Source organism: Helianthus annuus, chromosome 12, assembly GCF_002127325.2.
Source record: "Helianthus annuus cultivar XRQ/B chromosome 12, HanXRQr2.0-SUNRISE, whole genome shotgun sequence".
NCBI classification, from domain to species: Eukaryota; Viridiplantae; Streptophyta; class Magnoliopsida; order Asterales; family Asteraceae; genus Helianthus; species Helianthus annuus.
In genome coordinates, this window is record NC_035444.2 from 80,825,124 (window position 1) to 80,851,437 (window position 26,314).

At 36.7% G+C, this 26,314-nt stretch overlaps 1 protein-coding gene, 1 long non-coding RNA gene and 1 other non-coding gene across 6 annotated transcripts; all 3 read left to right on the forward strand.

Annotated features, from left to right (window-relative positions):
* The first annotated feature begins 910 nt into the window (after nt 1–910).
* On the forward strand, nt 911–1,017 carry LOC118485169. Its single transcript, XR_004875474.1, has one exon. It is a non-coding gene; the product is annotated as a small nucleolar RNA R71 (small nucleolar RNA).
* An 18,315-nt stretch (nt 1,018–19,332) lies between these two features.
* On the forward strand, nt 19,333–20,447 carry LOC110922255. The gene is made up of 2 exons (XM_022166559.2): nt 19,333–19,739; nt 20,098–20,447. Exons 1-2 carry the CDS (start codon nt 19,502–19,504, stop codon nt 20,250–20,252), a joined length of 393 nt encoding a protein of 130 aa, XP_022022251.1. The 5' UTR covers nt 19,333–19,501; the 3' UTR covers nt 20,253–20,447.
* A 593-nt stretch (nt 20,448–21,040) lies between these two features.
* LOC110922457 lies at nt 21,041–25,012 on the forward strand. Of its 4 annotated transcripts, XR_002583175.2 has the most exons (9): nt 21,041–21,374; nt 21,584–21,638; nt 21,751–21,937; nt 22,018–22,104; nt 22,461–22,766; nt 22,980–23,081; nt 23,152–24,431; nt 24,575–24,683; nt 24,763–25,012. It is a non-coding gene; the product is annotated as an uncharacterized LOC110922457 (long non-coding RNA). The 4 variants fall into 4 exon arrangements; XR_004875320.1 differs by having other exon boundaries at nt 21,041–21,466; nt 24,575–25,012; XR_002583174.2 differs by having other exon boundaries at nt 24,575–25,012.
* Nucleotides 25,013–26,314: the final 1,302 nt, after the last annotated feature.

Sequence of the window (26,314 nt, forward strand, 5' to 3'; positions counted from 1 at the left end):
TAACCTACCGGGGTACGGAACTCGAGGAGCCTTGGTAGGCTCTGATGATGGAGGGGAGTTCTTCTCCTGCAGAGGCGGGGGTATAGTCTCTTCTGTCGATGGTGGTGCTTCTGCATGCCCCACGGTGCGGTTTCGCAACGTGATGAGATGAACTTGCGCTTTTGGGTTTGTTTCGGTATTGCTTGGTAATGCACCTTGTGGTCTCTCTGAAAAATTTTGAGCTAGTTGATTTAATTGTTTTTCTATGTTTTGAATACTAGCTTGTTGATTTCTAAAATTTTATTCTAATTGTAGAAACCTTTCCGAGTTTTTCTTTTCAGTGTCGGAGATGAGGCGAGATACAGTATCTTCCAGCCTTTCTCGTCCACCTTGTTGTTGAGTGAAATTTTGTGACTCATTTCTTGGTTGTTGAAAGTTTGTTCGCTGGGTTTGTTGGTTACTACTATTACCGGGCTCTCTCCAACCACGGTTTGGGTGGTTTCGCCATCCTTGGTTGTAAGTGCCCGTTGGAGGACCCGACGGCCTAGGTCTATTATCCATGTAGCTTACCGACTCTTGTTGATCGTCTGTTTGTTTCATACAACTCCAATTTTCATGTGGCCCACCACACCCTTCACAAGCCATAACCGAGACTGTTTTTGTCATTTCCAATTTTTTTATTTTTGAAGAAAGGGACTCGATTTGGGCTTGTAAAGAAGTGCTTTCATTAACCTTATGGGCGCCCGGGGCAATAGATTTATTGCCTCGAGCGGTGTGCCACTGAAAATTGGTTTGAGCAATTTCCTCAATTTGATTATATATTTCATGCGGGCGGCGATTACCTAAAAGTCCCCCGGAGCTAGAGTCAAGTGCCTGCCTTGTGTGTGGCAACAACCCATTATAGAAAGTGGATACTTGTTGCCATATTGCAAGGCCATGATGTGGACACTTTCGCAATAGTTCCTTGAACCTTTCCCAAGTTTCATATAAGGATTCCCCGTCCTCTTGTGAATATGTATTAATTTCAGTCATTAATTTAGCCGTTTTAGCGGGAGGGAAATACTTATATAGAAATTTTTGGGCTAGTTCATCCCAGGTGTTTACCGATCCAGCTGGGAGGGCGTTGAGCCAAGCTTTTGCTCGGTCTTTTAGTGAGAAAGGAAACATTCGAAGGCGGATGGCGTCATTTGATGCTCCATTGATCCGAAAGGTATCACATATTTCTAAGAAATTAGTAATATGTAGATGGGGATCCTCGTCCGCAAGCCCATGGAAGGTTGCGGAGTTTTGGAGCATTTGTATCAAATGCGGCCGAAGTTCGAAGTTATTGGCTTCAACATTCGGTGCATTGATAGCGGCGCCTAGGTTACCTACGGTGGGCCGTAGATAATCCATGAGAGTACGTTGGTCCGCCATTGGAGGAGGATTTCCCGAAACTTTCTCTTGGTGTTTGGCTTTTAGTCTTTTTCTGAGAAAGCGTTCGGGTTCTTCTAGAGGTTCTTTTATGTCCTTATTAGAACTGGAACTCATACACTGTGTAGGATAGCGTCTGGTTCCAAGTCCTGCAATAAAAACAGAAAAGAATGCTGGTCAGAAGGTTCACCACGGCCCCGTGCTCAGTGAACACGGCCCGTGGTCGTAGTTACAGTGATTGTTTTCCAGATCCCAGTTACTGGAGAGTTGGACATGGCCCCGTGTTGCACCGACACGGCCCCGTGGTCAGCCTTCTGTAACTTGGAAAACTAAAAACTGCCAGTGACTACGCTGGGCACGGCCCGTGTCCGACCAGGCACGGCCCGTGCTGAGCTCTGCAGAAGCTGAAAAACTAAGAAAATCCTAAAAAAAATTAAAAAGAAAGCTAAAAATATGATTAGGCCGTCGATTCCTAACTTTCTTAAAATCCTTGTGTCCCCGGCAGCGGCGCCAAAAACTTGATGTGCGTTAGGTGTAATATAATTTAGATGTATATTTAAGCCCTTTTTACACTTTTAGCCAAGTTTTAAATTTATAAAACAGGATATTTACTAACACTAAACACACATATGGGCAAGTGCACCCATCGTGGACGTAGTATAGTGTTGGTAAGATACCGAGGCCGTCCAAGGACACAAGAGCTTTTAGTACCGGTTTATCCTCAACGTCTAATCAAATCAAAAAGTTAGAAAAGGTTTTGAACTAAGAAAATAAAAACTAACTAAATACTGAAAAATAAAATAAAAATAAAAACAGATAGACAAGATGAATCACTTGGATCCGTCTCGTGTATTAGTATAACCTTTGATTATTTTCGCACTTTTGCACTTGTTTAAGAGATTATCTTAGTTATTGTAGTAGGCCCCTCTTTTGAAGGCGACGTTACCCTCAACCCAGTAGTTTGAGTCTGCAAGGATACAATCCTAAATGGTTGGATTATTGGAAGATAATCAATTAAGTTATTAATGCAAATTATGGTAGGCCCCGCTTTTGGCGGTGACGTTACCCTCGGCTAAGTAGTCTGAATCAGCAGGGATACAGTCCTAAATAGTCGGGTTATAGTATTAATAGTAGTTAACTTATGAGGGGGTCAAAGAGTTTGGATCCCCGCCATCCAATACCTATGGGCATTGAAGGAGATCCTACTAAATTTGACCCAGGTCCCTTGCAGGACCTCTAAACGCTGAACAAGGGCAAGACCTTTACCAAACCATTCCCTTAACCCCCGACCAGGTAGCCAACATACCTCCATATAGACCGTGGAGGTATAAATGGTGAAAATCTTTTATTTTATATAGACAGTAAAATAATGCCAAAACACCACGGACAAACGATAAGGAAAGATCACCTTCAACATAAGCAACTAGTTATTAAAGTCATTAATACAAAACCAAATAAAAAGTGTAAAAGATTAAAAATAAAAAGTATTATACTAAACACTTGTCTTCACCAAGTGATGTAAGAGACTTAGGCAAACATGGCCTTGATTGTCAAGAACTCTTACGATCAATCTTGGATCCCGAGACGACTCACACACTCTATGATGGACAATGGATGATGGTGGTGGATGATGGTGTTGTGATGGTGGTGGGTGGTGGATGAAGTGTGAGAGAGGTGGTGTGCCAAGGGATGAGTTGAAATGAAACCAAGCACTCCTATTTATAGACTGAACAGAAGGCTGGGCACGGCCCCGTGTCCGCTGGACACGCCCCCGTGTCTGTCTGACACTCTCTCTCTTCATTAATTGTAATTCGCAATTACAATTAATGCGCCTGCTGTACTTTCGCCACGCCCCCGTGTTCACTGGACACGGCCCAGTGGTGGGCAATAGAAGCTTCTATAGGTATGTCTTTTCTGCTGCTTCTTGGGCACGGCCCCGTGCTGGCTAAGCACGGGGTGTGTTCAGTCTTCTGCCTTCTCTATTTTGCTTGGGAGGATGCCATTGAGGGGTCGGGCAGTCCACTTATGTTCCATTTCTTGTATTTATGTTAGATTTAGCTGTCTTTTTGCTTCTTTTGTGAATTTGAGCTTATTTCATCCTGAAAATACAAAAGGAAGACAAAAACACTCTTTTTCCAACATTAGTACTTAAAAAGGGTTAGTTTTATGCTTCATTTGATGTGATTTATATGTTGCATTTTACACACATCAAATACCCCCACACTTGAACTTTTGCTTGTCCTCAAGCAAAACTCTTTAATATGTGGCTTACACTCCAAAACGGAATGGGTAGAAGAGAAGGTTTTGGCTTGTCATAGAGTGTTGGGAATCCAAGATCTTTTTGGGTTTTATTTTTATTTATTTACAATCCTATTCGTTATGATTTGTTTAGAACGTTTCATAGGAGAAATTACTTATTTGGGCATAACATGCCTTTTTAAAATTCTGTTTATATACAAGTCCACATACCTCACGGGAGAAATCACTCACACTCGGCCGAAGGTGTATTTTTAGTGAATCACTCGAGAGCGGCATGGAACTTATTCCTACCATAAGCTTGCCAAGCAATCAATCCTCCTCCTTTTTAACTTGTTACCTTTGTAAATATTAAGAGGACTTTTTTGGGTAAAGGCTTGGGCAAAGGTGGGTGAATGGGTTAGTAGAAAAGGGCGAAAAGCGTAAAAAGCGTCGGTTTTCGTAAGTGACTTTTTATTTCGAAGTATTTCTTCAAACAAGCTTTTGTTTTAAGAGCTTTGTTTGTTTATTTCTAACTTCATCATCAAAATTTTTTTTTTTTAGTCACACGAAAAACCGAGCTTGTTACTAAAATAAAAGGTAAAAATAAAAAGGGTTTTTGGTGGGTAAAAGGGTTTTAGGGTAAAGAAATGAAAGGTTGAGGCTCAAAGGGGTTAACTAGGGGGATTTTGGGTAGGTGGTAAAAAAAACTGAAAAATAATGGTGTAGAAAGAAAAATGGTTAGTCCTAATGCCTCCATCATTTACTTACTTGGGTTTAAGTTGGTAAGGACCGGGAATGAATCGTCGTGGCAAGTTCTAGAGTCGTAAGAACCAAGCGGCTATTCACACAAGAAACGAAAAATGAGCATTTAGTCTAAAGATGTAAATTTGTATGCTCAATAAAGGCTCAAAAGTCACTTTTTGTGGGAATGGGTTTTTCTATGTGATCAAGTATATATAATCAAATTTTAACTAAGCTTGTCATGCCTTTTCATAATTTTCTTATGTTGGTTTTTGTTATCACGACGCTCTTGGTTGTATATTTGTAAAAATATAACCTTATTAATCTTAGATTCCTAACTTAACTTTAGACAAGTAAAAAAATGAAAATTTTTCAAAAATTAAAAAATTGGGGTGTTTAGCGGTTCCAATAGAGTTTTGTGTAAGGCTTTTATTAGGACTTGCAAAATTTCAAGGTTTTAGCTTCCCCCCCCCCCCCACACTTAAATTACACATTGTCCTCAATGTGTCCCAAAAATAAATTTTTAGGTTGATTAGATGTGTAATATGGTGTTAAAAGCAAAAAATTTATGTTACTGGCAGTCTGGACACGGCCCCGTGGGGACCGGACACGGCCCCGTGTTCAGGTGCCAGTAACGAAAATTAAAGAAAAGAAACAGAAGCCTGGACACGGGGGCGTGTCTGGTGAACACGGCCCGTGTCCAGTTACCTGAACTGGGCATTTCTCTGCAGGGGGTTCAGCACGGGGCCGCGTTGGTTGGACACGGCCCGTGTTGAACCTTTTGTAATGGAGAAATTGATGTCGGGCTGCCTTGTTCTTGTGCATGGGGTCATTTTTCTCATTCCCTTTTTCATCCTTTACCACCACGAGTGTGTTTTATTCCTGCAAATTAAAACTAAAAGATTAAACTAAACTAAGGATAGTTCCGCGGAATGCCTCCGTGGTGCGCCACGTTTATAAGGGTCCTTGGCTAGACCCAATGTGAGGTTATATATTTTCCGAGTGGGATGTTTGGCATCCCATGTTGCACCGTCGGAGAGCAGCATCCAAACTCGAATCAATAACCTTCATGTAGTTGATCGGGTCGTCGTCCTCTATTCTCTTTCCAACCCCGAATTTTACTTCATCATCCCCGTACCTTAGGGTGAGTGTTCCGTCATTCATGTCTACCACTGCTTGTGCGGTGGCGAGAAATGGTCTCCCTAGTATGAGGGGGACCTTGGTGTCTTCTTCCATATCGAGTATGATAAAATCGGCCGGATAGATGAATTTGTTTACCTTTACTAGGACATTTTCGATGACACCTTGCGGGAATTTGACGGATCGATCAGCAAGTTGTATGCTCATTTTTGTAGGACTCGTTGTTCCTAGGCCGAGTCTTTTAAACATTGATGAGGGCATGAGGTTAATGCTAGCCCCAAGGTCGACTAATGCATTACGAACGGGGGAGTCCCCGATTGAGCAAGGAATCATGAAGCTTCCAGGGTCGATTTTCTTTTGGGGAAGTTTGTTGAGTACGAGGGCAGAGCATTCTTCGCCTAAGTTAACTAATTGCAAAGTTTCAATTTTCTTTTTATGAGTGAGGAAGTCCCTCATGAACTTAGAGTATTTGGGCATTTGGGTTAAAACATCAATAAAAGGAATATTGACATGCAATTGTTTTAATAGACTTTCGAATTTTGCGAATTGCTCATTGGTCTTTTGACGAATTAACCTACCGGGGTACGGAACTCGAGGAGCCTTGGTAGGCTCTGATGATGGAGGGGAGATCTTCTCCTGCAGAGGCGGGGGTATAGTCTCTTCTGTCGATAGTGGTGCTTCTGCAGGCCCCACGGTGCGGTTTCGCAACGTGATGAGATGAACTTGCGCTTTTGGGTTTGTTTCGGTATTGCTTGGTAATGCACCTTGTGGTCTCTCGGAAAAATTTTGAGCTAGTTGATTTAATTGTTTTTCTATGTTTTGAATACTAGCTTGTTGATTTCTAAAATTTGATTCTAATTGTAGAAACCTTTCCGAGTTTTTCTTTTCAGTGTCTGAGATGAGGCGAGATACAGTATCTTCCAGCCTTTCTCGTCCACCTTGTTGTTGAGTGAAATTTTGTGACTCATTTCTTGGTTGTTGAAAGTTTGTTCGCTGGGTTTGTTGGTTACTACTATTGCCAGGCTCTCTCCAACCAAGGTTTGGGTGGTTTCGCCATCCTTGGTTGTAAGTGCCCGTTGGAGGACCCGACGGCCTAGGTCTATTATCCATGTAGCTTACCGACTCTTGTTGATCGTCTGTTTCTTTCATATAACTCCAATTTTCATGTGGCCCACCACACCCTTCACAAGCCATAACCGAGACTGTTTTTGTCATTTCCAATTTTTTTTTATTTTTGAAGAAAGGGCCTCGATTTGGGGATGTAAAGAAGTGCTTTCATTAACCTTATGGGCGCCCGGGGCAATAGATTTATTGCCTCGGGGGGTGTGCCACTGAAAATTGGTTTGAGCAATTTCCTCAATTTGATTATATATTTCATGCAGGCGGCGATTACCTAAAAGTCCCCCGGAGCAGAGTCAAGTGTCTGCCTTGTGTGTGGCAACAACCCATTATAGAAAGTGGATACTTGTTGCCATATTGCAAGGCCATGATGTGGGGACCGGACACGGCCCCGTGTTCAGGTGCCAGTAACGAAAATTAAAGAAAAGAAACAGAAGCCTGGACACGGGGGCGTGTCTGGTGAACATGGCCCGTGTCCAGTTACCTGAACTGGGCATTTTTCTGCAGGGGGTTCAGCACGGGGCCGTGTTGGTTGGACACGGCCCGTGTTGAACCTTTTGTAATGGAGAAATTGATGTCGGGCTGCCTTGTTCTTGTGCATGGGGTCATTTTTCTCATTCCCCTTTTCATCCTTTACCACCACGAGTGTGTTTTATTCCTGCAAATTAAAACTAAAAGATTAAACTAAACTAAGGATAGTTCCGCGAAATGCCTCCGTGGTGCGCCACGTTTATAAGGGTCCTTGGCTAGACCCAATGTGAGGTTATATATTTTCTGAGTGGGATGTTTGGCATCCCATGTTGCACCGTCGGAGAGCAGCATCCAAACTCGAATCAATAACCTTCATGTAGTTGACCGGGTCGTCGTCCTCTATTCTCTTCCCAACCCCGAATTTTACTTCATCATCCCCGTACCTTAGGGTGAGTGTTCCGTCATTCATGTCTACCACTGCTTGTGCGGTGGTGAGAAATGGTCTCCCTAGTATGAGGGGGACCTCGGTGTCTTCTTCCATATCGAGTATGACAAAATCGGCCGGTTAGACGAATTTGTTTACCTTTACTAGGACATTTTCGATGACACCTTGCGGGAATTTGACGGATCGATCAGCAAGTTGTATGCTCATTTTTGTAGGACTCGTTGTTCCTAGGCCGAGTCTTTTAAACATTGATGAGGGCATGAGGTTAATGCTAGCCCCAAGGTCAGCTAATGCATTACGAACGGGGGAGTCCCCGATTGAGCAAGGAATCGTGAAGCTTCCAGGGTCGATTTTCTTTTGGGGAAGTTTGTTGAGGTTGTGAAGTTGCGGGTTGTTTCTCCGGTGTTGCTAAGTTCTCCATTGCTTTAGATGTTGGTATAGGTGATTGTAGAATCTTGTTCTCACGATGTAGTACACGTTTTGTATGCTTTACGGTTCTCTCAATCTCTGGGTTGAACACTAATGGTGATGACTTCCCGGAATTTCGAGTATGATGCATACATTTACTAGATCACCTGCACAAACAAAAACAAGAAAACTCGTGTAAATCCGAACAAAACAGAACAAACTAAAAAAACACTATTTTTGGATTTTTTGTATATTTAACTAAAACTAGAACTTAACACTAAGCACTTTGCGCACGCCTCCCCGGCAACGGCGCCATTTTGATGTCTGTCGTTGAGGACATGCAAAAACCAACTAAACCACGTAGGTAGGGTAAGTCGGATATCGAACCAGAGGAGGATTGTGGAAAGTGTTATGATGCTAAGTTCTAATTAACTAATACTAAAAAGTAAAATTCAATTGATGGTTTGATTGTTTAGGAGAATTGTCTAAATTAACAAATAAAAATTGAGATTTAAATCAATAGGAAGGAAGATGGTTCCTCCAGAATTCAGGTTTTGCAGTTAACTTCAACTATGTGTTTAATCGTGACCTACATAGACATAGGTGTTAAACTTGATTAATTAATTGTGATAACCAACGCCTAAGTACTCGGGTCAATACATAACGGGAGGTTATCGAATGATTATCAATTACAATTTACAAACCCTAACCCTACGTCAAATATATCCCAATTACTAGAACTCTCGGGAACTGAATGCTTAGAAATTAAGGTTTAAATAAACGTAACTGTTTACAACTAATAAATCAAATCCATGGTGAAAAGCATCGAATGCTTAGATCACCAGGTTAAACGATTGTATCAAACACATAATATTCATTAACTTACAAAACCCTCCATCCGGAGGAAACCACAAAAAATTTAGCCGCTCATCTTGGTTGGTTGACTGGGGAAAGCTTCAATAATGATTAACATCATCTCTTTGTAATAATAATATAACAATTGATGATAATATTAATCAAACTCCAATCTCAATCTCCAAGCCACGTGAATTAGTAATTGATTCAATTGTGTGATGTTGGATGATGTGTGTGGCGGCTCCACTAAAGTCAATGTTGATGATGATTCGTTGAAAGGTGATGATGATGGATTTGATGTTGTGATTGATGGTTCCCAAGTCCAACTCCCTCCAAACCTAAAGCTGCCGTCAAAATAAGATATGTGTGTATTCCTCAAACTCGTGGGCCCCCAAGAGATCCCCAAAGAAATTCTCGGTCCAATAAACTCTTCACGTGAGTTTGGCTTTTGTCTTGTGCCTCCCCAAGTCCAACTTGTTGTTGATAATTTCCAAATGTCAAAACCCCAAAAGAACTTTAGTCTGCGTGATGTATGATGATTATGTAATTGACTTTTTAAAACCTTGTAATCGGCCCAATCCTAAAAAACGAAGACTAAAAGTCTCCTCCAAATTCTGCCCCACTCTCAAGTCTTGCATGTTAAAGGATAATGATAGAATTGATGTGATGTTATTTGTGTTCCGGTTTTCAAGTTTTACCCGACCCGACCACCACTGCATGATGTTGACGTCGTTCCGTGGCTCACGGTTCCACACCGTGGGTCAAGGTCTACCTTTGCTGCGCTAACAGAGGTTCTGAACTGGGGGCTACGGTTCCTAACTGTAGGTCACAGTGTAATGTTGCTGTGCACCACAGGGACCTTGAATTGGGGGTCACGGTGTATGCTGGGGGTCACAGTGTAGTGTTGCTGATGAACAGATGTCCTGAACTGTGGGTCACGGTGTACACTGTGGCCTATGGTATAGTGTTTCTGTGCATATTAAGGCACAAAGCAACTTCCAATTAAGTACCGAATGGTCCCTGAACTTTGTTCTTGCATACTCCTTCCACTCGTGAGCCTTCATATCACCCGAACAAACTCCAATATTCATCCTCAAGCTGCAATATCCTATCCTATGCTCACAACTTCATCTTTAACCATCGTAAATACACTGATTTACGTGTTTTACCTGCAAAACACCAAATTCTCATAGTCACTTCATTCCAAGCAAATAAACACATCAAATACACATAAATCATTATATTTAGACACTCTAAAGCTCGGGTTTCACCCTCTCCATCACGTATGTATTGCAGATGACGTGGCGCATGTGAGGCGCGCGCAACTTTTCAGCAGATTCCAATGTACAACAGCATATCAGTTTCAAGTCTGGTGTAAGAACGAGTCAAATAATTACGAATCAGAATATAAAAACGCAATAAATAGCATTGAAGGCGTCCAATAGCATTTATTTTTCCGGCTTTATTTCTGTGGACTGTTTCGACTCAGCTTACACTATAAAACCAAGGTGAGGCTTGGTTTGAAACACACCTGTAACATCTGAATACACTTCAAAAACTCTCCAACTTTCTCTGCATCTTTTCTTCTCGCATTCAAGGTATACCTTCAGGTTTACGTTTTCCCTGACAGTTGCAACTGCTCCGGCTGTTGTACCCAGGGTAACAAAATGAGTTCTCCTGGGAGACATGGAATTTGTTTTAAGGAACCCGTGTTCAACAAGATCCTCAACCAAAACACATTCTATTTTCTACATTTTTGTTTTGTAATTTCTTTATTTCAGTTGTAACCAATACATGTAATTTACCGCTTTCCTTTACTTTCTTGTATTGTATTGATTAATAAAATTGTTTTACTTTATTTTGCGTGAATGGTTCCTACAATCTTAAAACAAATTTTTAAACCACCGTTCATGTAAATCATAAAACATTTCTACGGTAATTTCAAACCAGTTTTGTTTTCACGCAGATTGTGTTTAAAACAGTTTAATTTTGTTTTCTGTTTTATTTAGAGCATACCTTGTCAAAACAAATTATGTCTTCCTTCCTTTCTGTAGTAAAAACCATCTGTTTTGACCTCAAAGTTGGACATAGAGGCCTTACTTTTGGTTTTTTTTTTCTTAGAATTCTTCTAACACGCCTTGGTTCGTTTGCATTAATACTAACCTTTGGTTTTCTCTGATTGAAGTAATAATTAGTTTGCAGAAACTTGTAGGCGTTTCAGTTCTATTGGACATTAATAGTTAATAGACTAATAAAATAACAATTTCATTGAACAAAATATTAACTTGGATGTTTAACAGTTTGAGAAAAATGTCGGCAGGAAACAATGATAAGGTCAACAACAACGTTGTGGGAACCCCTTTGAACACCAACAAAGTGGGAGCGTCCCCTATGGCCAATCATGCTGAAAACCCCAAGAACTTCTCATGTTTGAACTTTAAAAAGTGGCAACAAAAAATGTTTTTCTACTTGACCACTATGAACCTTGCGAGGTTCTTGACTAAAACCACCCCCCAAATTGCAGAAGGGGAGACTGACGCTTATGCTTTGAGCGCGGTAGATGCTACCACACACGTGTGGATTCCTGAAGGGTGCGAAGCACCCTAACTCACACTCGCACACGCTTGAGAGCTGTCTTTGTATTTTTTTACCACGTGTGTGTGGTCCAGTACAAAGGTGGTGAGGACCAAGTGGTTGGACAAGTGTTCGGGGGTGATGTGGCATGGCGCGTGAGTGGTGCACGACCAGGTGGCGTCCTGGTCTGCATGGCAAATCATGTGTACAACAACAGATCAGTTTCAAGTCTGGTGTAGTAGCGAGTAAAACAGTTACAAATCAGAATATAAAAACGCAATACATAACATCGAAGACGGTCAAGAACATTTATTTGACCGGTTTTAGTTATGTGGACTATTTCGACTCAGCTTACACTATAAAACCAAGGTAAGGCCTTGATTTAAGACACAACTGAAACATCTAAATACACTGCAAAAACTCTCCAACTTTTTCTGCATCTTTTCTTCTTTACGTTCAAGGTATACCTTCAGGTTTACGTTTTCCCCGGCTATAGTAACTGCTCTGGCTTTTGTACCCTGGAAAATAAAACGAGTTCTCCTGGGAGACTTGGAATTTGTTTTAAGGGACAGGTGTTCAACACAATCCTCAGCCAAAACACGTTCTGTTTTTTACATTTTTTGTTTTGTAATTTCTTTATTTCAATTGTAACCATTACAGTAATTTATTGTTTTCCTTTACTTTCTTATACTGTATTGATTAATAAAACTGCTTTATTTTGTTTTCCGCAAATGGTTCCTACAAGTATGTCCCAAACCCGTCCCAAAATCCATCAAGTTTCTATCGGGTAAATACATGTCGGGTATTGGGTATACCCGTGGGTTTCGGGTAAACCCGTTAATCTAAAAATAGAGTAAATTACCAAACTCGTACTTTATGTTTGTACCGGATTGCAAAGTGTATCCTTTGCCTTCAATAATTACAAAAAACGTACTTGATGTTTGCAAACCCTTACATGTCACGTCCTTTGACCATAACCCAGTTAATTTTTTCCATTTAATCATGTCACATGGACCCTATGCGAGGGTTTTATTATCTTTTCATATCCTAATACAATAATATTTTATATTTAGAAAACAAATAAAACCCACCCACTCCACCCTACCTTTATCTCTCTAAAAATACACAGTCTCTCTCTCTCTCTCTCTCTCTCTCTCTCTCTCTCTCTCTCTCTCTCTCTCTCTAAAGACTCCGTCTCTCCTAGCCACCACCACCCCTAACAATTTTGACTTATTCTTAACTCTTGCCAACGACATCCATAATTAGGAGCTTTCACAAGGCGCCACCCCTAATACGAACCCTAATTTTGGAAAAGTACCAAATTCGGCCAATCCACTGCCAAAACTAGTGGTGGATAAACCTAATCAAGCCCAATTCCCATGTTCATACTCAAAAGGGAACCCCCTGATGAATTCTTTGAAATCCCAACAACTTGTTCATTCATATCCTAGTATTGCTTTTCCACTTATGCCCGTATTGGGTGTTCTTCAAGGCTCAGACAAGTACCCCAAAAATGCTTCAAAAGCGCATAGAGGCAAGGGTCAAAAAACTGGATCTGAAAAAGGATATGGTGAATCCGGGATGATGAAGGGTTGCAATGGTTCTTGCGAGGGTTTTCGTAGAGTGAATTTCTTAAGAGTTTACAGATGACGAAGAGGGTGGAATTGATGGGTTCTTGCGGTGGTTGTCGGAATGTTGTTGCGATGGGTTCTTGTGGTGTGGTGGTTGTCTGATTTGGTGGTGTTGTTGATGGTGATGAAGAGAGTGGTGCGGTGATTGTCGGATTTGATTGTGGTGGGCCGTGGTTTTGGTGGTGGTTGGAGAGGAAAGAAATTAGAGAGAGAGAGAAAGAAGAAGAAGAAAAAGAAGAAGAAGAAGGCTGAGTGGTTTATGTTATCTAAATTTAATTTTTTTTAAATCGTTTTATGTATTATTTTTTATGTTTATTAATTTGAGTAAATAAGGTAAGATGACAAAAATACCCTCATATTGTCAGATTTAACATTAAAAACAAACGGGGTTAGGGCCAAAGGACGTGACCTGCAAGGGTTTGCAAACATGAAGTAAGTTTTCAGTCATTATTGAAGACAAGGGACATACTTTGCAATCCGATACAGACATAAAGAACGAGTTTTGTAATTTACTCCTAAAAATGACCCATCGGATATACATGACCCTCACCCATCAGGTATCTATCAGGTAACTAATAATCAATTATATTTGACATTATCACTATAAAAATATATTAAATAAGTACAATGTATAAAAAATACTCGAATGCGTAGATCACAAAATTAGTGTATGCCAATTTTTGGCGATAGTTAGTACAATATAACAAATTGACATCTAGATGTTTCGTAATAGTTACACCAAAAGACTACAAAAAGAGCGTGTATGCCATTCGGTGACTTTTAGTTAACTTAATAAAAAAAATGGATATATCATATATATACATATTTAAAAAAATAAAACAAATTATATTTGGTATATAATCAGGTTAACGGGTACACTTGTCGGGTAATCGGGTCGGGTAAACGGGTATATCATCAAATCCCAAACTCACGAAAGAAAAAAAAACTAATCTCAAACCCGTCCCAGACCAGATTACCCACCCCAAACCCGTCCCAAATATGTCGGGTTTCGGGTTTACCTATCGGGATCGGATTCGATTGCCATCCCTAACCGTTTTGGAAAACATGGTTAGTCACGGTTGAATGTCTAAAAATAGCGGTCCGTCAATAGTTGTAATTGGTAATCCTCCAAACATAATTTCTATTAGACAAAATTACACAAATCAACCTTTATGTTATACCTAAACTGCACTTCATACTTTTCACTATGAAATCGGCAAAACTCAACCTTTATGTTCATGTTTTGTTACGTTCTATAACCTTTACAACTAATGTCGTCCAAAAACTCAGTTAAATTACCTCACATGCTTTGCATGTGAGGGTATCATGGTCTTTTCACCAACCTTTCATAACATAAAGGTTGATTTGTGAAATTTTGTCTTATTTTTATTATTAACTCTTATTATTATTATTATTATTATTATTATTATTATTATTATTATTATTATTTGTTTTTATAAAATGTTGTCTTTAAGAAATTGTTATTTTAATTTTTTAGAGAAGGCATTTACTTTTTATTTTTAAAGAATGCTTTTTAAACAGTTTTTTTAGTTTTTGGATAGTGGATAAAACAAAGCCAAACCACACCACATTTCTGTTCAATGTTTTGTTTTTTTTTAATTTAACATAAATAACTATTTCAGATTAAATGGGTTATGTTCGTGTTTACCGCAAATATGTTTGTCAAATGGATTCATTTGCCTAACACGGTTTTTGGCTTTATATCATGTTCAGGTTCGTGTTACTTAGCGTGACTATTTGAATGACTTAAATAATTATCCAATTGAATTTTATAGCAAAAAATACTTAACCGTTTGATTATTTAAAGATTTTAGGAAATTATTTTATTTAAACTAATTAATAAAATATATGTAATCATTGTTTTTTTATAACAAGTCTACAACTTAATAAAGTAGAAAACAAAATGCATGTATAAACAGAATATATGGCTATATGCCTATTTATTTGATTTGAGGTTTTATTGTTTATGAGTAGGATTACTATTTTTATATAATAGAAATTATATTCAAGAAATAAATGGTTGTGTTAAATTTGCATAATTTCCAGACTAGCATATATGTCTAAAAAATACGAACGGGGTTTTATAAAAGGGAAAAGCGAATACTTTGAACAAGGATTTGATTGTTTTATAAAAATAAGAATTAAGGGTTTTCTAAAAACGTTTTTTTTTAATGTTGCATTGTAAATTTGTAACTAATAAATAATAACATTTTTTATTACTTGTTGGACAAGGATCCGGTTATTTTGTAAAATAAGAATTAAGGATGTTTTGAAAACGTTTTAATGTAATTAATAAATATAACATATTTATTATTTAAAAAAAAATTCTAAAAACAATTAATAGTATTTTTACATACAATTTCTGAAAGTTATTTTTATGATAATAGTAATAATAATTATAATAGTTAATAATGATGACAGAATTTCACAAATCAACCTTTATGTTATGAAAGACTGGTGAAAAGTCCATGATACTATCACACACAAAGCATGAACATAAAGGTTGATTTTGGTTGATTTCATATTGAAATGTATAAAATATAGTTTAGATATGATATAAAGGTTAATTTGTGCAATTTAGTATTTCTCTGTTATTTTAATATAAATACACACACATCGTTGTATAAAACCGGTTTAAATAGGTTTTAATAAAAGAAAAAATATACTATTTTTTATAATAAAAATAAAATATTATTAAATTTACCTGCAACCTATTAATTATTTGGAGCAACCGACTATAAATGAACCAATTAGGTAAAAACCAAATATTTTAATTTTCAAATACTTTACATTTAATTTTTATATACAAAATATTTACATTTACAAATATGTCTCCATTTTTTGTATGATCATTTTTTTTTTGTTTCTACATGCATAACTAATAATATATTCTCTTTCAAATGCAACCTAAAAAACAAATATTTCAATGTAAATATATCTCTTAGACGTAAATATAACATATTTATGCATGGTAGAACACTAAATATTGTGAGAACACTCAAAATAAAATGAATCATCTATTTTTTTCAATCCTAAAAACTTATAAAGTAAACAAAAATGTTACAAATATAAGATTTATTGTTTCTCACACCAGAATTCAAAATAAAATATGGAAAATTTTCAGTTTGTAACCTACACATATATATATAGGTTATGTGTAGGTTAAATTATCTAAATGTATATATGTAGGCTATGGGAAGTTAAAAACATATGTTTTTTTATGTATATATAATACACATTTGAATTTGAATGTAAGAATCATAAAATTTAAAAAAAAATATGAACCTTAAATCCTAAAGTTTAGTAATTTAAACTTGTTCTTTTTGTTCTCGCAATTATTAGTGTTACGTAATTATCCTTATCCTCTATGCATATCTATTTACAAGTATATATATATATATAGAAAGTATAATGTACTTCAAGGCTTAACCTACATTAACATACATGACAAAAAATATAACGTGCGTTATTATCATAGAACACGTGCGTGATTATAGTCCCATGCGTGATTATGTGGTCCCATGCGTGATTATGTGGTCCCATGCGTGATTATACCCCTGATCTAACGGTTACCATTGTCTCCTACGTGATGTATGATAAGGCTTTTTGTATGTTAACCTTACTCTATATATATATATATATATTATAATGCATTTGAAAAGAATACCAACAAAATCTGAGTAATTACAACATTTTCTGCATACAACAATTTTATGAAGTTAGTAAGGGACAAAATTGTCTTTTGATTTTGGATATTTAAAGAGTACTTACGCTTTTGATCCCTCATCTTATCCAAGTTTTGGTGTTGGTTAGTAAGAAGAAAAAATTGTCTTTTGGTTTTTCATTATTTTAGTAAAATATGGTATAACGTTTCATAAAATTTCAATCATATCCTTGTTAGGTGCGTATTCATTATCTATGATTAGATATAAGTTTAATTCCAACAACGTCAAATATGGTTGGTTTTTTGTTATTTATTGGGACGAACCCATCTGATACCATTCAAACAACATCGATATAGGTGCATTTTTTTTTCTTATGGTTTTCTCACAGTGTCGCAAATAGAGTTTTTTTTTTTTTTGTACCGGAAGCTATAACAAATGTTAGTAACCGAACCAGTACCAACTATAGTGCGTGTGTGGTTCAATGTTTAGACGTCTATTTTCTTTGTTTAATGGCCTCGTCGGAACACGCGGGTCTTAAGTCGACTTGGTTATTCTTTTTAATGTTTTAGGTCTCAATCTAATTTTTGTGCGTTAGCATGCCGCAACGGGCCTCAGTGGTTGAGCGTTTTTTCGTCTGCTTTTCGTTTAACGTAACTGTCTCGCCATAAAGCGTAGGTCCAACTCTCCGTTCATCACACAAGTCTAATAAAACATTTTAATATTACTTTTGTTATGCCGTAACGCGAGGGCTTAATAATTTAAAAAAGAAAATCTATACATATAATAAAAGAAACCACTTTCATGACACTTGTCATCATATTAGGTCATGTCTTATGGATAATTATAATTTTAATTTAATCTCTTCTAATTAATTATAGATAATCCTCCTACTAAATATTATTTAGTTTAATTATTACTTTTATATTTATCTATTTACTTCAAATTCAAAGTTAGTTTTACCCTTTTAGCTCAAAAAGAACTTTTTTAACATCTGAGCTCTCAACGTCTTCTTTTTTTTAACCCTTTTGGACCCCCAACGTCTTTTTTCTAACCCTTTTGGACCCCAACATATTTTTTTCTAACCCTTTTGGTAGGGGTCGGGGTTAGAAAAAAAGACGTGGGCTCAGATGTTAAAAGATTCGTTTTTTGGCTAAAATGATAAAAGTGATATCACCACAGGGGCTAAAATCATAATTTACTCTTGATATTAACTACATATTTGAAAGTTTTGCTTAGTTTGTTATCAAATAGATTTTACGAAACTTAAAATAAAATTAATTAATCTTATTTATCATTTCTACATTTACAAGTTTTAAATAAATGGTTAAATTTATTGAGACTTCGTTACATTTACAAGTTTTAAATAAAGGGTTAAATTTATTGAGAATTTGTTAACGAATTTTACTACAATATAATAATCTATTTATATCAGTATAAATATATATTTATACTATGCTACATAATAAAACATTAATGTGTAACACCTATCATTCATTGTAAGCATTTATAAATCAATTTGTCGGAATTGATACAAACATTTTATCACTCAAATAGATGTTGATTTGCTTCTTGAATAACATATCTTCTTTTCAAGAACCACTTTCACAATCACCATATCCATCGCGTAGAGTATTATCCATTAGTATATATTGAAAGATATGACTTTTTTTATTATTGATATATAAAATTAGATTTATTAAACCCGTGTAATACACGTGGTTTTTTATAGATATACCTTTTTTTATTATTTACTATACAAAATTACATTTATTCGACCCGTGTAATAGATGAGGTTTTTTAAGATATAACTTTTTATTATTTGATATATAAAATTAGATTTATTCAATTCGTACAATACACGGGGTTTTTTTAAGGATATATATTTTTTATTATTTAGTAACGAAAATTACATTTATTCAACCCGTGTAATACACATATTTTTAAAGATGTAACTTTTTTATTATTTGGTATATAAAATTACATTTATTCAACCCGTGTAATAAATAAGGTTTCTTAAAGATGTATTATTTTATTATTTGGTAAACAATATTACATTTATTCAACTCGTGTAAAACAAGCGGTTTTAAAGATATAACGTTTTTATTTGGTATATAAAATTATATTTATTCAACCCGTACAATATGGTTCTTATAGATATAACTTTTTATTATTTAATATATTAAGTTATATTTATTCAACTCGTGCAATAAAAAAAGTTGTTAAAGATATATTGTTTTATTATTTAGTATATAAAATTTATTTATTCGACCCGTGTAATATACGGGGTTATAACCTACTATTAATAAATAAGTAAAAGAACACTAATTTTCAAACAACCGAACTTAATTGTTTAAGAAAATCAATTATTAAAAACCTAGAAATTGTTAAAAACCTTGAAATTGGCAACTGGTCCTTTAAGTATAGATTGAAGTAAATAGGTAAAAGACAATGATATGAATGAGAAAATTAAGTTGGATATACCACGTTGCACGTGAATACTATGAGGTTGTGACAACTATGAGAGAGACGAAGCGAACGTTATCAAATGTGTTACGAAAGAACCGGAACGGCAGATTTCATCCATTATATATATCACTCCAATCTTCATCAATCATCCAACATCTACTTTAGAATCTTCTCCAAAACCCCCGAGAAGATTCCACTCATTGACACCAAAAATCTTGTGTCACTAGTTCATGTTCTCATCCTTTTCCACCGCTTTATCCTTCGGATTTTGCAAGGAGTTCTGGATCCGCTCCGTTTTTTACATTGTTGTATAGCTGGAGAAACATTTAACTACCATGTTGCCGTGCAAGAGGATAAAGAATGTGGACATGAAAGACAGCAGCAAGCGAATTTTGATCATGATAAACGTTGTGGGAAGCGCGGGTCCGATTCGGTTTGTGGTCAGTGAAGAGGCTGCGGTGGCTGCAGTCATCGAGACCGCTCTTAAGTCCTATGCTCGTGAAAGCCGTCTTCCGGTTCTCGGTACCAAATGCACTGATTTCTTTCTTTACACTCCGATCGCCGGAACCGAAGGTACATTCTCACCATTTTCATATTTATTTAACTAAATAAATAAGTAACTGGTTGGGTGTTAAAGCTCACAGTTCTATTTAGTTAATTAAAAATTAATCATATCTTATTACAAAATATCGTTACATTATTACCTAAATATTTAACTTTTTCTATTTATCTAACTCATCTCATGTAATACACGGGTTTCTAACCTAGTTTAGTTTGAAAATCAAACCCTGGAACCACCACCGCTCTGGTACATGTGTTTTACCTCTCTCTTGGTCGTGTGAGTGGTCAGTGCGGGACACCCAAACAACATTTCTAAGCTAGTATGGATCATGCAGTGATAATTGTGTTTGGTTGAATTGTGATCATGCAGCTCTGAATCCGTGTGAGATGATCGGATCTTTTGGAGTGAGGAACTTCTTGTTATGCAAGAAAACAAAAGAGGTGGCGGAGATAACGAGGAAGAGCTCCGGCAGGTGGAAGTCATGGTTCAATAAATCGCTTACTCTGAAAGTTACTCCTCGTTGAGTTAACTGTAAAGGGTTAACTATTGGATCAATGGTTTTTGGATACATATGACGAATTGACGATGTGTTGTTTTTTAAATAAATTTGGCATGGTGGTATCCTAGCTAGTTAGTCTACATAGTTGTAGTCATGGGTGTTGATTTTAAAACGGCATATGTCAATTTGAATAAAGACGTCATCGGTGTTGATTTTAAAACGGCATGAGTATTGGATGGATCATGGATTAGCTTAAAATTATAAGATTAGATGAATTTATGAGCTCGAATAAAAACTACTATTTAATATATTTTTATATATTTTTATGCAACTCATATGATACACGGGTATTTAAGCTACTACACTTAGGGCAGACGGGGCAGTCAACTTTTAACACGTTAAATGGAGTAATGTAACGAGTTATAAAAAAACAACACCGCTGCCACTAGTGTTTATAACGCGTCAAAGTTAAAACGCTTTATTTTTTTAACGCGTGATGGGGTATTGGATGGTGAGGGAAATTATTGTGTGTGGCGGTGAGTGATGGGCATTTTCACTAAAATCCATTACTAGTGATGGAATAATGCTTGATAACATAGCAAAACTTGATTGGAAGTTGTGAGTGAGTGATGAGTAATGACCACCCCTACCCCTTATATCTATAATCTATAATACTATATAATAGATCTCCTATGTACAAAAAGGTAATTTCCTTAAAAATTTTAAGATGGCAATCCAACAGTCATGTCTTTTCCTCTAATTTTTCATCTATTTCTTCCAAAATTGCCCCTGAGTTCACTGTATTTTTCGGTTCTACAATTCTTTTTCTTGGCACTTTTATCACATTTAATTCAACCAAATTTAATGCGGAAACCGTAGAGCTCTCTATCAGTTTCAACCATTTCATTGCTATAACCCTAGACGACCAATCGTTCAATCACGCTCTTCGAAACAACGAAGAAATTCCACTGGTCACTGACGATTGTTCTTCCTTCACTCGATCGATCATCCTATTTTTTCTGCTACCACGAAACAGATCGGTCCCAGATGATGGTGGTCACCAAACTTCGACTTCGTTTCCTGCTAAAATTGATGGTTTTGACGGCCTCTGGTTGATTGGCGGTAGCCGGAGGGTCGATTTGAGCAGGTGATTTTAATTATTGTTAGATCGTATCCAATTGTTTTCATTCGTTCAGATAAATTGAAGTTCTACAGAGAAATTGTAGTTCTGCACACAAGGTGTTTGATTTAATGCTCGTATGAGTTTTACATATAAATTTGAAGCCAGTTTTGGTTTTGTTGATGCTATATATAGATTCCTATAAAATAAAACAATTACATTGTTTCAATGAACAGGTGGAGCCAGAATTTCGATTGATTATTCGTGTTCATGGGTGGCGGGCTGCATCAGGTAGAACACAACTTCTTTGACTTCTGATTTGAACTTTTATAATTCTCTGGGTTGCTTAACATTAGATAGTCAAGCATTAATGCATGACTTTTTTGGTCTTTTCCAATTGCAGCTTATGTTGGTTAATATCTTAGGTTCAAACAGAAAGAGAAGAGACTAAAACACAACATCACTGTTTTTAGACTTGGATTATCTTCATGTATTTTGTACGCTAGACCCTAAAATCAATGGTATAAGTTCTCTATAGAGATATGGGTTTAACAAATCCGAATGACACATGGGTGTTGCCATACCTTCAGGTTGTGTATATGATATTGATTCGTTTCTTAACTACTTTTAGTGGCTTGTGCAACCCATTAACACTTCATCTCTTTTGCAGTTTACTGTTGTAGAAATTCGGTTCCAATGTATGTTAAAGTCTCTGCAGTTCACGTCTTCATCTTTTTTGATTCGCCTGCAATTTAAGGTCAGAGATCTTCCTTATATATTTTGTATTGTACCTATTGTTTTGGAGTTATAGATTTAAGTGGTAATGCTTCACTTTATACTATTGTTGTATCTATATCTATACTATTATCTATACTATTATAAAAAGGAGAAGTGATGTACACACATGTAATTTTACATGGCGTCCATCATTTTATGCAATATGTACAACTAAACAATGCTTGTTTTGTGAGGGTAAAACTGGAATGAAGATGAAATTTTAAGACACTGGGAGGGTATAATAGTAATTCGACCGACCCATCACACTCACACATCCAAATTTCTTTCCTTCATTGCCCTTGAAAGAAACCTAACAGACTCTCACAATCAAACCAGGAGTGAATATAGCAAATGAAAGGGTCGAAACAATTATAGATGAAATTAATTCAATGAGGGAGAGAAAGAGAAGAATACAGAGAGAGGGGGGAGAAGGCCCAAGGCTCTCCGGCCATAGCGACATCGATGACGACAGCGGATTGAAGCTCGGATTTCCGATGGCAGCGCCCGATACTTGGATGGTGGTCGATCATCCGAAAAGACTGGTCGTTGGGCTGATCTGGTGGTGGTTAAAGATCAGGTGATGGATTAACCGAGGGTTGAATGGCACCATCATCCTCTTAAATCGATCAAGCTTGCAACCTGGTAAGACAATCTAAACCTTGTTAAATTGATCAATGTAGTTTTTGTCCGTGGTTGCCAGATTTCATTCGGGAACCCTTGGTGGCGGTGTCGCTGGCACATTTTTGAACTGTGATTTTGTGGAGGTTTGATCTGTCGGTGTTGATTCTATATTGATTTTGAAGTATTATAGAGTACACATTTGAAGAATTAGGGTTCTTACATAGTGTTTTTTAGGCCATAATGCTGAATCTTCCAACATCTGACATGATAGAATCATGCTCCATAGCAGGTCCTGGCTTTATAAACGTTAAGTTATCAACACAATGGATAGCCAAGGTATTTAATTATTATTATTATATTTATATTTGAAAATTTCTACTTAACATTAAAATTTTGTTTCCTGCAGAGAATCCAGAATATGCTATAACAGATGGCACTGACACATGGGCACCAAGGCTCTCTGTCAAAAGGGCGATAGTTGACTTTTCATCACCCAACATTGCAAAGGAAATGCATGTAGGTCATTTGAGGTCAACTATCATTGGAGACACGATAGCCCGTATGCTTGAGTATTCTAAAGTTGATGTGCTTCGCAGAAACCATGTTGGGCGTGGCCAGCCATGTGGAATTTAAAAAAAAAACTACAAACAAAATTAAAAAAACCTACATTGAACCAGCCAACCACAGCCTGCCATGTCAACCCCCCCCCCCCCAGGCAGAATCTCCACGCCAAGCGGCCAACGCTGATCAAAACGCCAACCCAGGGTGGAGCCCCCGGCTTTAAACGGCCAAAACCCAACAGTCAATGTGAAACATAAAACACTTTTATGCAGATTTTTCTGCACTGTACAGTGCACACTGCACAACTCTACAACATTGACTCTTTGCTGCAAGTAATACAGATTTAAAACAACAAGTTTAGTTTATTCAAGGTTCTAAAAATTTAATTTAAAATATAATAGTTTATCAATATTTTGGTTCTTTGAGGTTTATTAGTTCTATATATAGCTTATTTTTGGTTCTATAAAAACATAAAGCTTCTAGAATTGAATTATTGTTTTTTTTTTATCTTATTTTTTTTGTTTAAAGATTAATAACGTAGAAAATATTCTCTAAAATTATATATAGAGATTTTTAGTACCAAACGCCTCGTTTACGTGAAGCTCACGCCTAGCGCTTTGCGCCTTGGTTTTTAGGGCTGCAGCCATGGAGAATTATTATTTTGATAAATATTATTTGTCATTTAATATTAATTTATCAATGAATTTTTGAAAATGACAAAAACTCACAGATTTAACCACTTTGGTGGCAGCTCAGAGCGTTTCTAATCGAGTGTTATTTAGTCAAAAATGATTTTTTGAAAGTCTGCAAGTGTGGGTGTGGGGGTTGATTGCTGGAAGTGGGCTTTCGATACATCAGGTATGTTCACTGTTCGAAGTTTCAGGAATCATCTGCATCAGGCTAGGTTCTTGGACCTGGGAACGGGTTTTGTTGTAACAACTTGACGCCTATTAAGGTTAATTTCATGGACTGGAGAGTGTCACTAAATAGGGTCTCAATGAACCTGGAGGATGTTTTGTCCATGGTATGTCCTTTGATTCGTGCCAGCTGTACCGGAGACAGTGGATTATCAAATTTAATGATTATGTTCTGGGAGACTTCAATGGTGAAGCTGTGATAGGCCAGGTATACCATATAATGGCGCATATTATTCTATATCAATTCGGTGGGCAAATAAATAATCTTGCGTTATAATTTTCAACAAAATAAAGTTAGGTTATGCAACTGGAAGCCACTTACAGATTGTTTCTTTGTCTGTTTATCTACAGTTTCCCTTGTTATGATTGGGGGAGAAAGAGTTTGTTTACGAATGCTGCATAACTTCTACGGCTTCACCTGCATCGATAGAGGGTTCTTACATGTTTATCCCGGGCAGGCGTGTCGTGTTATGCTCATCATATCTTTTTTTAGCATTTGTATTAGATAAATTTGTAAATTGTGTGTAATCTGTTTGCAGATTGGCGGATCCACAACGAAGCCCCTTTGAGGTTGAAATTGCTAGATTTCCTTTGGTTTTGCCAGAGTACATCTTCTGATGCAACTATTCTGTTATCCATGGTCACTATCTTGGCTTAAAGCCGTTTGTTTGATTTCTGTCTCGACCCGTTAGTTATACTTGTTAGGTAACTGGCTCGGTCTTGGTCTTTTCGGGTTGGGTCTGTTCACAACTGAATATCGTTTTAAGGTTTGCTTTATATTCCCGTCTGTATTGTCGACTCCGCTGCAACGCGCGGGCTCCCCACTAGTATACTTCTATGTGCTACACGGTATTTAAGCTACTACACTTATATATATACTTCTATGTGATTAGATTTTTGTGTGATAGAATTTAAAAGTAATTCACAAACGCATCATAGTTTTATATAATTTGTATGAAATGTTTTAAATTGGATTGGTAATAACTGCCCTTTTAGGGCTAATACATTTATTTATAACTAGTGATTATGTGCGATGCGGTGCGGGTAAATTGTAAACGTGTGTTTTGACTTATCTGATTAAAACATAAGGTAATCGAATTTATATTATACAATCATAATGTATTTATATGTGGTCTGACTTATACATAGGAAACATATAAAAAAGCATAAAACGTGTATAAAGGTAAAATAGCACGTGTAATCAAAAGACAAGTCACACTAAGGGTTGAAATTTTAACCATAACACGTTGTGACGGAGGCGAAACATAGAGTAAGTCTAATTTATATCGTTCGAATGAATATATGAAAACTTTCAAAGTTGAGAGGATCGATGGGAAATCCCAAGGACATTGATATTTAAGATATATAATAATATATTAAATTATATTACGAAGAAAAAGTATAAGTATAAATAAATGTATTAGCGCTAAAATAATTTCTGTAAATTTATTGTTGGCTTACTTGCCCACTTGGCAGTTTACATTAAGACGGAACAGTGTAGGCAACGCCCCCAGCTGGATGCCTGCCTCCGACATTAGGGGCACTAATTGTGGCATCTGTTAAAAGGAATAGCGGGCATAAGTATGAAGATGGGGATGGGCCAATATTAGAAATTTTAATATAATGTCGTTTATTAAAATTTTAATCACGTAATAAAGCATAAACAATTAAGTTTTTATTCTTGAATGTGTAATCATGTGATAAGTATAGTTGAAATAACATCAGTTATAACAAATCATATTGAATGTGTAATCACGTAATGACAATTCAAAATCACGTAGTCATGTGCTGGGTATTTAAAAACACGTAATGGACAAATTGATATTCAAAATCCTGTAATTTTTTTAAGAAAACTACAGGAATAGGCTGCTCGAATTAAAGAGAATGAAATGCTCATTAATACGATGTAATTTATTTTAAAAACATTAACATATGAAAAATTTACAGTCGTTAGAAAATCAAGATGGAAAATATTCACCTGGGAAATGCCCAAATTACCCTTTATGCCAATGACACTTGTCCTCATATCCTTCTCACGTATGTTTCATACATGAAAACTGTCTTGCACATGATCCAAGCATCTAAGACTAT

Excerpts from the sequence above, each read along its gene's own strand:
- LOC110922255 (XM_022166559.2), top strand. The coding sequence starts at position 19,502 with ATGTTGCCGTGCAAGAGGATAAAGAATGTGGACATGAAAGACAGCAGC. Across the intron at positions 19,740-20,097 it reads TCCGATCGCCGGAACCGAAG|CTCTGAATCCGTGTGAGATG; the intron begins GTACATTCTCAC and ends GTGATCATGCAG.